This window comes from Dipodomys ordii, unplaced genomic scaffold (assembly GCF_000151885.1).
Source record: "Dipodomys ordii isolate 6190 unplaced genomic scaffold, Dord_2.0 Scaffold93, whole genome shotgun sequence".
NCBI classification, from domain to species: Eukaryota; Metazoa; Chordata; class Mammalia; order Rodentia; family Heteromyidae; genus Dipodomys; species Dipodomys ordii.
In genome coordinates, this window is record NW_012267309.1 from 5959860 (window position 1) to 5974992 (window position 15133).

Here is a 15133-nt window from a genome sequence, read left to right on the forward strand (position 1 = left end):
GTTATACATTTTAATCTTACCAGGAGACTTCTTCCAAAAAGGCCAACTCACATATATTAACCCACTACCAAGAAAACCACCCCATGTCAGGGAACACAAGCCAGACACACGCTTTTTATTTTGGCAGCCTTATCTCTTCCCTTCCACCACAGGACAGATGGAAGAAGAAACACACTATGAACAAGGTAGACCTAAGGATTGCCTAACTGAAAAGGAGAGAAGATCTTCTCATTCATTTGGCAAGCTAATGGACCACACCTTCAGTTTCACACATTGTGTCCAGTCATCCAAACTTGGGTGTCTGTCTTCCAAAGAATGCTCCTTATGCTTCAGACCCTCGACCAAGGCACAAAGTTGTCAGTTCTGCTTGATTTGTTTGAATATTGTACCCGAGGACAGCTGTTGGAAACAGTACATCAGAACAGCTGCTGTGGCAGCTACAAGGGGCTTGCAAGTTTAATTGAGCTCGATGTGACATTGTGCATTTTTCTAAACATAGGAAAATCCATATAACTCCAAAAAAATTTCTAATGGGTCTAAACGAGGTTTATTTATTGGCCCCTCCAACTGGTTAGCCTCAGTTTGAGATATATCACTGGTCTCATAATATCTTTACCACTAAGCTGGTAAGAGGTGTAAAAAAAGGAAAGAAAAGTAAAATAAACAGTAGGAACAGTGAGGTGCACAAGAAAAGAGGCATTAAGCAGGGGAGGAAGTGGGAAGGAAATCACACCAATAATCCCTTTCAAAGGTTGGCTGGTCGCCAGGGAGGATCCCACAGTGTCTCAGGATTTACTTCCAAAGGAAATGTATTCACAGGCCTTGAGCCTGGTGCCAACTGCAAACAAAACCACTCATTATGGTCACAGCCCCCTAGAGAAGGGAGGATGGCTTACTCTCAGCATCCACGCGGAGGAAGAAGGCAAGGAGCAGCAACAGCGGCCTGGTGATGTGCACCATCCTGTACTTAGTTCAGCTCGTCAGCAGCCTGTGCTGGCAGTGTGCAATCACTACTGCCCAGGGAGCCGCAGAGAGTCTATCTTCTGAAATTGCAACTGGAACCCTTTCAGAGCCTGAGAGGAGAGAGAAAGAGAAAGGGAAAAAAACACAAAATGTTCAGATTTCTCACTCTAAAATTTTTTTTACCCCCTGATCTATCACCAACAGAGAGTCACAATCCATTGCAAACACACAGTAATACTGTCATGTCTTTGCTTTAGGAAATAACAATGCATAAAATATGGGGTTTCTAGCCTTCCTATATCCAGGCCATTCTACAGCAGCCACGTGGAATTACATTTTTTGTTTGTGCCACTTTTGGAGCAACCCAGTCTGAAGAAGAGGCTGTTTCATAGGAAACGTGACATGAATGTGTAAATCCAAAAAAGTACCATAGCCAAAAGAAAGATGGAAGACAGGCTCCTCCATCCCAGATAAAAGTCTACTCATGATAGCAGAATGGAGGATACTGTCTTGGCTACATGGGAATTGACAGGCCTAATTCAACTTCCTTTGCTAACCAGTGGAAATCAGAATTTCTCACATTAGCATACTGGGCTTCTAAAATTAAAGACACTTCAATGTTCAAGTTTATGTTGATTTCAATAAGTGAAAATAGTAGTTATCATGAGTCTCTTTGATTGAATAGGATTTGCACGAGCCTCTTAGGCCACAGCTTGACCATCTCCATCCTCACTGTAAAGTCAAGAACTTACAAACTATTTTTCGAGTGCCTACTGTGTGTATAAGTCAATCAGAAAAGAGCCATGGAGTCCAAGGTATCTGGAGGTACAAAAATGGGTCACACTCCATTTTTACTCTTTTTTCATTTTTGACTATATAGCGTTTTTGCCTTTATTATTTTTGCAGATGCACTCTTACACTTTTTCACCCAGGTTGTCTTGGAACATGATCCACCTACCAATGCTTCCATTTTAGTAGCAGTTACAGATGTATATTACCACACCTGGCTTGTTCTCTTGAGGTATGCTGTCATTAACTTTTCCCCTGGCTGGCCTCAAACTTGATCGTCCTGTGTCTATTGAAGTAAGTGGAGTTGCAGGCATGATCCATCATGTCTCATATGATTCTATCCTTTATGAAATCCCAGATTCATCAGGGATACCAGATAATGAGTGTGAATTAGTAACTAATTTGTACTAGGAAAGAAAACCAACTAAATGCTATTAAAAAAAGAAGACAGGCTCAAGAATGAGTAAAGTACTGTCTCAAACTAGGCTTTAAACGATAAGCAGGATTTCACAATAAGAGGGAAAGGTATTTCTGCAAAGGCAGGAAAATGGGAATGAAATTATGGAAAAAGGATATTGTCTGTCTGGGTGAATGCAGGGTTTCCAAGATATTGAGACTTGGATGGCTTGTTTAAACAGGTATCTGGGTAGCACAGCAGAGTATGTGGATCATTAGGTCTGTGGTACAGTCCAAGAATTTATATTTATATATATATATTAATATAATATATATATATATATTATGAACTACTGAATTAGGATGAGGCCTCTGTTAGGAAAACAGAAGATGTAGCAAAAGAAAGTGGCTCAGGCTTAAAAATGTGTCACAGAGATCTGTGGATTCCAATCTAAGTCTAAAGACCTTTATTTAGCAATCCAGAAAATGAGCTATTTTTTTTAAGTAAAGGACACATATGGGACTAGGTTTTGAGAAGATTAACTGACAGCTAAATCAGGGACAATTTAGAGAAAGCTACTGGATCACTGCTAGAATCTCAGGGGAGAAGTAATACAAGAAGGATAGTAGTCCTGAATAGGATGAAAAAGAAAGGAGGTTGTGATAGACTGACTCCCAGCAATAATTTCATAGTCTTTCAAGAGACAAAGAATTATTCTTAGAGAACCTTCTAAAAATCCAGCACAGCCTCTTCTACACAGTACACAAGGGGGTGGGGGAGATTGGATTTGCTTTCTCTATTATTAGGATAAGAACTTGAGAATGACAGAGTATCTTACAATTTTTGTGTATGAGCATGACTGAAACACACAAAACTCTTGCGACTACTAGAGATATCCAGAAATAAACGAATCCTCCAAAATAACATGTACTTTTAAAAGAATTGTAATGCAGACGCGATCGTGGATCTTTCATGACACTGAACTTGAGCATGAGAACAATTTTTTGTAAGATATTATCTTTTTTTTTACCTACATTACTATGCATGAGTGGTTTGAATGCAGGGAAGATAAAACTAAAAGGCAAGAGGAATCATTCTAATTACCATTCCACTAGCTAGCCTCTTTCCTCTGTTCTTTGTAAGAGATTTATGAGGGTGCATGAAAAGGTAAGTTGTACACTGAAACTCATCTTCATGAATCTAAAAGGGAGAAAGCTGGTCCAAAACAGCTATTGTTATCAATCTGACATGTATAAGCAACTTTTCAAACACTTCATAGCTCTAGAATGTTAGAAGTCTTTATAGGAAAGGGGCAAAGGGAACCCACTCTCCTCCCTGCCCCCTCCTCCATCCCCTTTTACAGCTTTGCTTCTTCATGCCTGCCTTTCAGATGACAGCAAAGTCCAGGAGATGTCAGTCCTGTCGGACTCAATTTGTGTCTGGACAAGTGTACCAGAGCCAACTGCTGTACAAAGACCGCAGTCACAGAGCGAAATGCTCTCTCAAGGAAGGGGTGGCGGGGCTTTCCCTCCCACTCTGCTGAAGTGTGTATGAAGATCAAATTCTTCCAAATGATCTTTCAAAAGCTACTTCTCCACTTGGAACATTCATAGGATCTAGCACTCTAAAAATGAATGAAGACAGACGCATACATATTTATAAAGAGACTATGTAGTTAGCCAAGATTTAAAAAAAAAAGAAAGAAGGCAATCAGAGGTGGGAAGGTAGTATTCTAGATGTTCACTCCAGCCAATCTCTACTCCTTATCTGTTTATTACATAAACATTGCCAGAAGAAAATGCTTGCATTTCTTTTGCAGTTGGGTGGAATTTATACAACAAAAATGGGAAATGAATTGTAAGGAAATACTATAAGCAAAAGTAACAAGGATGAATGAATTCTACTAGTAGTTTCTGTTAGCCTATAATAAAGGACTAAATTTTTCTGCAAAGGAAAGCACTGGAGAAGAGGGTCAGTAGATGTAAATAATACCATGCTTTAGTATACCACAAATTGTTCTACAGAAAAGGTCAATCCTGATTTTATGTGTTTTACCATTTGTTTCATTTGTCAACAGGGATATAACAAATAAAACAAAAGTATCCAGCAGTTTAAAAACCAAACTGGATTATCATGTCTCATACTGCCAAGACCTAATGAAAGTAACCATATTAATTTCCAGTCATCTGAATATTTGCTTTTGTAAGTACATCCTTTGTGGTTAGAGAAACTAAGAGTTCGGAGAGCTATATAATTTCCTTAATCTAATTTGAGATGGAGAGACAATGAAGGCACATCCCTCAAAGCCTTAACCAATCATTGTCACTGACTAGGGTGATTGCTTAAATTCACACCTATCCAACTCCTCCTTTAACACCTCAATACTTTTCTGTAACAAGCATATTCATATTCAAACTAACATGAATGCTGAGTGGTATCTTTTTCAGCTTTCTGTACTGCTGACATGTCTTTCTCTAGATTGTGTTGACATAAGAAAAAAGAAAGAAGGCAAAATAGGGCTTTTCTTCTTTAAAAAATTAAAAAAAAAAAACTAAGAATCCCGGAAAGAAATGGCTGACTTGGTGTTTTGTGTAGGGAATGTACAAAAGGAGTCTGGAACAGCTTTCCATACCAAGAAGCAAGTCAGGAACTACTAGTTTATCCAAATAGTGAATAGGAAATAATGAAGTACCTACCAGCAAAATGCAAAAACGCTGGGAGAGGGGCAATGAACACAATGACCTGTCCTTTTATAATTCTGTGTTCATAATTTCTCGAGAATGTAATGATATTGGTCACTCTAGGAAGAAGTTAGGAAACTTCTGTGCTTCTCTGTGTATCCTCTCTGCATATCTACTCTGGCAATCAAGAAGTTTACACAAAGCAAAAGACAAGCATAGTTCTTTATATCCCTGTAAAATAATGTAAATAGTTTTATAGTTGTATACATTTTTGAAGGTAGTGGGATTTGATTGCTGGTCCTTTGTGCTAATCTCAGTTTGCTTCTCAACTGGTACTCAACTGCTTAAAACTTTTTACTAATTGGTTAATTGAAAATGGAGTCTCATAGACTTTTCCTCCCAGAATGGCTCTGAATTGCAGTCCTCCAGATCTCAGCCTCCTGAGTAGCATGATTTCAGCATATGTCATCCAGTACCTGGCTAGTTGTATGCATTTCATGAAATGGCCACTTTCAAATAATATCAGTGCAGGATATAGACAACATACTAATGACTAATTAGAGCCAAATGACTAATTCTTAAAACCATTGCTTAAAAATTAAGAGCAAGCCGGGCGCTGGTGGCTCACGCCTGTAATCCTACCTACGCAGGAGGCTGCAATCTGAGGATCCTGGTAAAAAGCCAGCCCAGACAGGAAAGACCATGAGACTCCTATCTCCAATAAACCACCAGAAAACCAGAAGTGGCACTGTAGCTCAAGTGGTAGAGTGCTCGCCTTGAGCTGACAAGCTGAGGGACAGCCCACGCCCAGAGTTCAAGCCTCATGACCAACAACAACAAAAAAAAAAACAATTAAGAGCAATGAGTAGAAGGTATTAAATAACTAAAAACAGCAGAAAAAATTACACAGAGCAGATATGTGTTTGAAGAACAAATTGAAACCTGATGAATAAAAATAATTTTTTTCCAGAGAGCAACTCAAAATATCTTAAAATCACATTCTTTTATATGAAATTTAGCACATCAGAAACTCTTTTCTTTCTCTATTTTGTCCTAAACATTGATTTCATAATAACTAGAAAAAATCAAGGGAGATTTTGTGAGTTAAAACATATAAATCCAAACTAATAATTCAATCATCTAAATTGGGCATAAGTGAAGACTTAATATGTAGATGCCAGGTGAAGGCAAAGCACACAATGTTTCTTGGGGAGAATCAGCTGAATTATGAGATAACACAGGAGTAAAACAAGAGTATCAATACAAGATCTTAGAAGATCATTTGTTCAATCTAATACACAGAAGAAAAGCCAATTGCTGTCAGTCCGAGGATTATATACTATAATAAATTTACACTGAAGGCACGTATAAATATTACTTGCTTTCACAAATGGAAAAAAATGAAATAATTAACCTTGTTTCTATCTCTTTGGGAAATAGAAATGTATTATGTTATGAGAAATGGACAGAAAGAGCCAAGAGAATAAACAAAAACCCAAAAACTTTGCACCTGGGTTGGTTTTTATTTCTCCATAAATTATAATAAAATATAGCTTTAGAAAAAGCTCCTGATGTCTTTCTGTAATTATTTCATGTCAGAACTTCTAATTTTTTAAATTATTTTTGTGTTCACTTTGTGAGACTACCCAATATGCCATTGGAAATCTGATATTTATTCCATTTTTTGAAAGTATAACAGTGAGAAACTGAGGTTTTCCAAAATATGGATAGATATGGAATACAGTTACGCCCCCTCCCGCCAGCAAGAAAACATACTTCCAACCTTTTTAATCTTGAGGAATTTCACCATTGTAAAACCATCATTTCGACTTAGTCCAAAGGTCATTGTATGACTGATTTTCTTTTACATGGAAAATTAAAAAGCAAACTTAAAAATCGTATTTTAATGTACATAAAGTATATTTTGCTTAAAAGATCTTTATCTTTTAAAAGGTATTTTGAGTGGTATCTTATAATATCTTATAGGTAATGTGTTTTAGAATCTATCAAGACACAAAGAAAAGAAGCCTGCTGATGCATGTGATCTATTTTGCTTCTTTATTATAAAAACATTTTCTTAAATCAAGTCACTTCATGGAAGCTGGGCAAAGTGGCTCAAGCCTGTGATCTTAGCTACCTGGGAGATAGAGATCAGGCAGATCACAACTTTAGAGCAATCTTGGTAAAAGTATTATGATAGACCATCTTAATAAAAAAAAATGAGTGTGGCACAATTGTCATCTCAGCTAAGGCAAAAATTGTAAATAGGAAGACCATAGTTCAAGCTAGCTTAAAGTGAAAGCAAGACTCTATTCAAAAATAACTAAAACAATGGCTAGGTTCATATCCCAAATAGTACAGAATGCCATAAAGGAATAGAAAGCACACATCTCTAGTATCACTTTACACAGAAAAGTTATTGTGTGAAGCACCCACCATTCTCTGAAGAGTGTATTATAGAATTGGTTATTTTTTTGCATAATATTGTTTCAAACACATCCAAGTGCCTTCTAATCATTTTAAAATATAGCTTGTTTCTAGAACTCAAAGGGAAATAATTTAGGCCACTCCTGAGTAATTTATATACAGCTCCATTCTCAGAGGAACCAAACCTCAGTAGTTGTCAACTAAGATAACATTAACCCCCAACTTTCCAGAGCATCTGGAACTGTCTGCTTTCTGCATGTTAATCTGCTGGCATTGAAGGAGTAAAATAAAGTTCAGGATTGCTTTTAGCAGTCCCACCATATGCAGGAGATCACCGACAGCCAAATATTGGGCAGCCCAAAATGTCAACAGTGCTGAGACTGAGAGATATTTTTCTAGGACAGTTCATTAAGGGAAAAAGTTCAAAATTAAGAAAAGCAAAACAAAGTGAGGCTTTAAGACATCTATCTAAAAAACTGTGTTCTAAATCTACTGATCTTAATGTTTCTAGTACATTTATACCATGAACAAGAGATGTGAATTCAGAACAGTTTTGTATTTCAGCCCATAGAGTTATGATTAACACCCCAATGTCTCCTCTTGTCCTAACATACAACCAAAGTTGACTTGCCTTTTGGAAAATATGGATCCTGAGTTCAGGAAAATATGGGTCCTGGTGTGAATGTTGTTTTCAATGAAAAAGAATGGTTCTGTCAAATGGAGCCGATATGTATGGTGTTGACATGGGTAAGTGAATAGATGTCTGCATCTCTTCTAAGGGAACTCAGTCCAAGGGAGCTCAGTCCAAGGGGACTCCATCCAAGCTCTCCAAGGGAACAGTCATGGAAGGGAAGAGCAGTCAGGGAAGACTTACTCAGTTCCCATTAACGACCTTCCAAATTACTTTCAGTAACAGAGGAAGTAGAATGGTGAGAGACCATCAGAAGAAATGGCTAGGGAAGGCAAAATTAAAAACAAGGCTGCTTATTATCCCAATGTTGGTCTCATAATTAATTCTGTGTCTCTGAAAGTTCAATACCAACACAAGTAGTAAAGGAATAGAATCCATATGAGAAAACCCCAAGAAAGCGTTATTGACCCAAATGGAAACACAACCTAAAGAAAAGTGGAGAGAGGATTAATCACAGATACTCAGAATGCCGTCTTCTCCCCCTGAACACTTGTTCTATTGTTATATTACCCTTGTTTTACTATTAGTACCTACTTCACATGTCCTTTCCTTTAATGAAACTAGACTGATAAAAAATATTACATATAATCTTAAGTAACACCTTCATCAACAGACAATGAATAAATTAAAAAGACATAATAGAATTAATAACTTCAAGATACACATCTGGCTAGTCTCAGAGGAGTATTGAGAAACACTTGTCTTAACTGAGTGTCATTGGCTAATGCTTGTAATCTTAGTTCTTAGAAGGCTGTGATCTGAAGATCACAGTAGCATGGCAGCCTTGAGTGAAAAAGCTAAGAAACAATGGCCAAGCCCCAAGTTCAAGTACACACACACACACACACAAACACACACACAATGATTGTCTTTCTCTTATAGCATTGTATCTGCTTCTGTCATCTCTAACTTACTAAAATAGGTAGCTGAGGTGAAGTCAGGTTCATTTAAAATGAAAAATGTAAATAAAAGATGTTTCCTCTAATAGGTAGAGAGACCCTAAGTAGGGGCACAAATGAAGTAGGGGAAGGGAGCTTCTAAGCTTACAAGTGAGATATAAGAAGAAAAGATAAGCCGGGTGCTGGTGGCTCAAGCCTGTAATCCTAGCTACTTAGGAGGCTGAGATCTGAGGATCATGGTTCAAAGCCAGCCCAAGCAGGAAAATCCGTGAGACTCTTATCTCCAATAAACCACTAGAAAACCAGAAGTGGTGCTGTGGCTCACGTGGTAGAGCACTCACCTTGAGCTGAAGAGCATAGGGACCGTGCTCAAGCCCAGAGTTCAAGTCCCACAACCCACAAAAAAATAAAAATAAAAAAGAAAGAACAAGAAGATCTCACTGAATAAAGATATTGAAGAGTCCCTGTCTTAGGCCAATAATTAACTTAACAATTTAACCCATCAAAAAGTTACTAAATGATCAACCTTCAGCTTAGTAAAATTATTATATATTTGTGCATCTCAGAGCCAAGGTATTTATACATGTTCCTGGAAAAATGATTATCCAGAAGTAATTTTGTTTCAATTCTCATCTAACAATAATTGAATGAATAACCAACAGATACCTGTTGATAAACATTAACAATCAAATTCACCTTAAAGCATATTTAGTTTACATATTACCATCAAATTCTTTTTTTTTTTTTTTGCGGGGTCCGGTCATGGGGCCTGAACTCTGGGCCTGGTGCTGTCCCTCAGTTCTTCAGCTCAAGGCTAGTGCTCTACAATTTGAGCCACAGCGCCACTTCCGGCTTTTTTCTTTTTGCTTATATGGTTCTGAGGAATCGAACCCAGGGCTTCAGACATGCAAGGCAAGCACTCTACCACTGAGCCACCTTCCCAGCCCTACCATCAAATTCTTATTAGAGAATATTTTCCTTTCTTGGTCAAAGTTTAGCAAGACTATATAGGCTGTCTAATTGAGAGGGGACAGCATTATGTGAGATGATGGTAAGTGCATGAATGCCCAGCATAGTTATCTAGGTAGAAAGATGCCAGACAGAGTGCATTTTATTATAAATTTGCAGAGCAACACAGTCATGATTATAAATTTGCTGAGAGCAACACACAGTCATATTGGAAGAAGGAATAAAGACACACAATGGATATGTTTTTTTTTTCAAAAGCAGTTGCCATCATAAAGTGATTTCATAATAAAGTACAAAAATTTCCTGCAGCAATTAAAGCACTATGTGTTTCCTCTATCAAGTTGGGTCCAGCAAACCATGAACATAAAATTCTGTTCCACAGTTACTCTGTGTGTGTGTGTGTGTGTGTGTGTGCGTGCGTGCGTGCGTGCGTGTGTGTGTGTGTGTGTGTGTGTGAAGAACTCCAGGGAAGGCTTTTCAAAATACTGTCATTTTATTACACTTCTATAAAATACTCAAAGTATATGTATAGACATCAAAAAGGAAGTATAACAGCATTAAAAGCTGACTAGCAATCTAGAAGCAGTAACTTGCTCAATCAAACTTTCTAGATGGTGGTGGTCAGCTGTTATGTGTGACACTCATGACTAAAAGTAAAGTAAATGCCAAATAAAAACATTAAGCAAACATTGCTGCTGAATTAATGTTTCATTTGGGCAATCTGAAACACAGACTTTTACATTCTGAAGTAGAGAAGTAGGCAGGTACTAATAAGAACAGAGTAAACCAGCCAGGAATGGTACTGGCTAGCACTGAGAAAGGATCAGGCAAGGCAGAATGTTTAACAGTGCATGATTTTGAGATGTAGCCCAGAACTAAAACGTCATCCTTTTAAGAATTTGTTGTGATGTTTTTATCACAGACTTAGTAAAGTGAATCTTTATTTTGATCTTTTTACTGTTTCTTAGTTGTAGGTATTATTAGGTTGTTTTTACCAATTACCTTGTAAAAAGTTTTGAAAAGCTGCATATCAAAAAATTTGTTCACCTCTTCTCATAGCAATTATAACTAAAGACAAAACTATTCACCAGACACATCTTCATCATTTTTCAAACTTCTAACTTTAGATCCTTATACACACCTCATAGAAAAAAGTGATGTATATTTTTACAAATATAGTGCATGTTTAAGAATACATGTGAAATGTGCCTTATGTACATTAATATATTAGTAATGGGCTAGATGTATTTTAAACGTTTTAAAATATAATAGACAGTAAACAGAAACAAAAAAGTTGTACAACTTCTTTCTAGGCACAAAACTCACTAGGGGCCTATTGTCCTATTTATTATGGAAGTTGGATTATTTCTTACATGTATTTTGGGTAAGGCAAAATGAAAGCCTGTACTTATTTTTCCATAGTCTCCTAATGGATTCAAATACTGTAATAGCCAAATACTGTAATAGCCAAAGGTCTATGTGTCTCTTCAGTAGCCAATGTAAGCATGATGTAACACAGAGAGGAGAAAAGACATTGTGGTTGTTTGTGATTTTCTTATCATTGTATATCAGCCACACTGAGCCAAAATAACTTTATACAGGAACCATCTTTTTTGTTCTAAATGAATTCTTTCATTCCTTGATTTCAAGAATATTTTCAAATATCAGCCTGATAATGCAATAGACACATAATGATGCACAAGGCAAGCAAGCCCCTGTTAAATGATATATTCTGTTATGAAGAGGCAGAAATAATTTGAGAGCTGGGAAAACTTTAGGTTTATAGATCAGTGTAAAGTGCTTACCTAGTATTTAAGATGACCTGGGTTCAAGCACACCAGCATCACCACAAAAACAAACAAGAAAGTACATGGTAATTGGCATACAACAAACAAGAAAGTTCACAGTAATTGGCATACAAAAAAATAAGCAATAGTCTAAGAGGGTAGAGAACAGGACAAAGGAAGCTTTAGGTAGGATGTCAGGGAAGACACCTAAAGACATGTCATGTGAACGTGACCCTGAATGAGAAAATGGAGAAAGGCTTCACAAGCTGCCTAGGCTAAGAGACTAGAAAGAGGTTGGTGTGGCTCAAGCCCAATAAGCCTGGCAGAGAATGATAAAAGGTAGGCTGGGAAAAGAGGGTGGGGCCAGATCACACAGGGTCTGTGGGCCAGAGCAGAGAGATTGGATTTCATTGGAAATGCAGTAGAAGACACTAGCAGGCTTTATGCTTGGCAGTGAGAAGGTCTGATTTATATTTAGATGGCCTGTCCAGTGGCTGGGTGCCAATGGGTTTGTAAATGCCATTCTCATCCCACTGCCTACCCAGATCTCCGTACTGACTTTCAATCCACTGTATTTTCACAGAGCCATTGTGGTCGACTGTGAAGTCTTTGACCCATAAGGAAAGTCTCCCCAGTCCCTCTATTCATTGATCCTATGTCTGCCTCATCTTCCCAATTCTGCTTAACATAATCAGAAATAGCGTGTTGGTTTTTTGTTGTTGTTGTTGTTACGTTAAAAAAAAATTTAAGCTGCTGTCATCTGCGCCCTTAGAGCAACACATCCTAGAAAGGGAATGATTTTTTTTTTGTGTGGTGGTGTTCTGCCTGTTACTCTCCCATGGAGAAATTTAAAACACTTCAGAATTTTTACTTGGAAAGCAAAGTGTCTTCTCATTTGTTCTTCCTGAAAAACACAAATGAAAAAATGTGCTTTCATGTACAAAGAACTGGTGGGCACTGGATTTTTGTGGTCACACTTTCAAATCTGCTATATCTAAGACTTTCTACAACTACCTAATTTTTTTTCTTACGTTCTTTTTTATTTTTTAGCTTCTGAAGTTTAGTAGATCAAAGTCTTTTTTTTTTGACCCCTTTAAACCTTGTAACGTTAGCTGTGCTACTGAAACCCAAGGTACACTGGAATTCAGAGTATTAGAGCACAGTCCTCTTCCAATAATTCAAAATTCTTTTCTTCGAGGTTTTAGAAGCTAGGCCCTGCTGTGAGTCAATTTCTGGCTAACTGCTCAAATTAATTTTAGGGTGTATGTATGTGTGTGAGTGTGTGTGTGTGTGTGTGTGTGTGTGTGTGTGTGTGTATGCGCACACATGTTTTTAGTCTAGGTCATCCTTAGTATTTCATATTCCAAGATTTCCACCATAATTGAAGCAAGGTTCTTAATACTCCAGCATAAAGTCATTTAATTCATTAGTTCTTTTTTAATACCTTTCTAGATAGACTTGAGATTAACAATATCCAAACTTGTGCCATAAAATTTCATTATGGACCACTATAGTATGTTACAAGAGGTTATAAAAGTGTCCCAACAAATACTATCTTGTTCTCTTAGTCTTAAGAGGAGGAGTCTATTTCACTGTGTGTTACCCCTTGCCATAGGTTTTGCCAAAAGAAGCAGACTGAAGCATTGTTGTGTCCAATCTGAACCCAATACCCTCATGAAAAGTGTTATATATTCCTTTGCAGTTGCTGTTCCTGAGGACTCTGAACACTTCCCCTACAAAGTAGCAAGCCTATCTTGGGAGAGATGAAAGACCATGGAGGCCCAACATGGGCTACCCAGCTGAATGGCTTAGAGCAACCATTCTCCCAGGGGATATAACAGCTGACTTCAGACTCATGGCAGGCCAGGGCAAAATGGTCTGAGCCTGATCAACACAGCTGATCAGAACAGTAGATGACCCAGATTCACACTGTGCATTACAAGAGATATGTAAGATCATTATTATACTGGATCAAGAAAAGCCAGGCCCCAGTGACTTATGTTGGTCAATTTAGGAGGTCACCTCAGGAGGTTGACTTCGGAGGACACAATTCAAGCCAGTCCAGGCAGAAAAATCCAGAAAACTCTTAGCTCCATTTAACTACCAAAAAACTGTAAATGAAGTGTGGTTCAAAGTGGTAGAGCTTTGAGCAGAAAAGCTTAGGGGCAGGGCCCAGGAGCCCTGTATTCAAGCCCCAGTACTGGAACACACACACAAAAAGGAAAGGAAGAAAGAAAGAAAGAAAGAGAGAGAGAGAAAGAAAGAAAGAAAGAAAGAAAGAAAGAAAGAAAGAAAGAAAGAAAGAAAGAAAGAAAGAAAGAAAGAAGAAAGAAAGAAAGAAAGAAAGAAAGAAAGGAAAGAAAGGAAGGAAGGAAGAAAGAAGAAAGGAGGAAGGGAGGGAGGAAAGGATGGGGAAGGAGGGAGAGAGGAAGGGAAGAAAAGAAGGAAGGAGGGAAGGAAGAAGGAGAAACTAAAATATAAAATATTTGATGTACAAGAAAATCTCAGGATACTGAATATTAAATATGTCCCAACTTTCATTCACAGGAACATAATAAGTATCATATAATTTATTTATTATATTAATCCCACTTTGGATAAGAAAATTTGCTTTGTATGGTTAAATTGACATTGTTTCAGCCCTCTTTTCACCAATCACTTAGTAAAATAATTGTCATTTCTTGAAAATAGGTTACATTGTTCTGTGATCTAGGAAAATTGTTACATTTGAACTTACTATGTCTTTTGTTCTGTGTATGTGTGTGTGTGTGTGTGTGTTTATCCACATGGCTCAGAGACACTAAAATTGTTCTGAAATATCTTTAACCATTGGCTAAAACCACAAGCATGACATTCTTTCCTTGAAATGTAATGGAAGTGATGTATGCTTCTGAGATCTCAATTGATCTTACCAAGTGCACTGACAGGGAATAGTTAGCCTAATTTTAGATGCTGTTTTCCTTAATCAGTTTCTGCCCAAGGATAAATTCCATCATTGAAGTTAGTTAGTAACTTAAAAGCAGGGTAATTTTCACTCAAGCTTTTTAAAGAAATGACATTTTAAGCAGAGTATGTATGTTCTTTGGGCTAGTTTCTGACAGCATGTTGGATGTGTCTCATTTGATCTCAGCTAGTTACCTTGACTACTTACTCCATTGTGTGAAGAAATGAGGAAAACTTACAAATCATGAACTCAGCAAATGAATTGAGAAAAGCTACTGAGTGCAACCTTTCTAAAAACAATGTAAACTAAATCAAATGTTATACTCATATTGGAAAAAACATTTTTAACTATGCTATCCAGACAATATAAAAATACAAATCATTGCACATCCATGCAATAAAAGTTGGTGAGATTTATGCAGAAAATTACATAATATTAGTAATATTTCAAATTTAGCTTTAAATATATGATTTCATGATTTGAAAGACTGCAAAGATGTCAATTTTGTGCAAATTGATACAGTCAATACAATCGCAATAGCAATTGCAACATATTTTTCCTGTGAAATAGAAAATGGTTTTAAATT

General features: G+C 37.2%; 1 protein-coding gene across 8 annotated transcripts in view; it reads right to left on the reverse strand.

Annotated features, from left to right (window-relative positions):
• The window catches only part of Ptprd (protein tyrosine phosphatase, receptor type, D), a 515048-nt gene that overhangs the window by 400063 nt on the left and 99852 nt on the right, over positions 1–15133 (reverse strand). For all 8 annotated transcript variants that reach the window (XR_001175444.1, XM_013026394.1, XM_013026400.1 and 5 more), the window contains exon 2: positions 897–1073. Coding sequence is in view for 7 of the 8 variants with exons in the window: in XM_013026394.1 (XP_012881848.1) it covers positions 897–960 (64 nt within the window). In the remaining variant the exon portion in view is untranslated. The remainder of the gene's footprint in view (positions 1–896; positions 1074–15133) is intronic.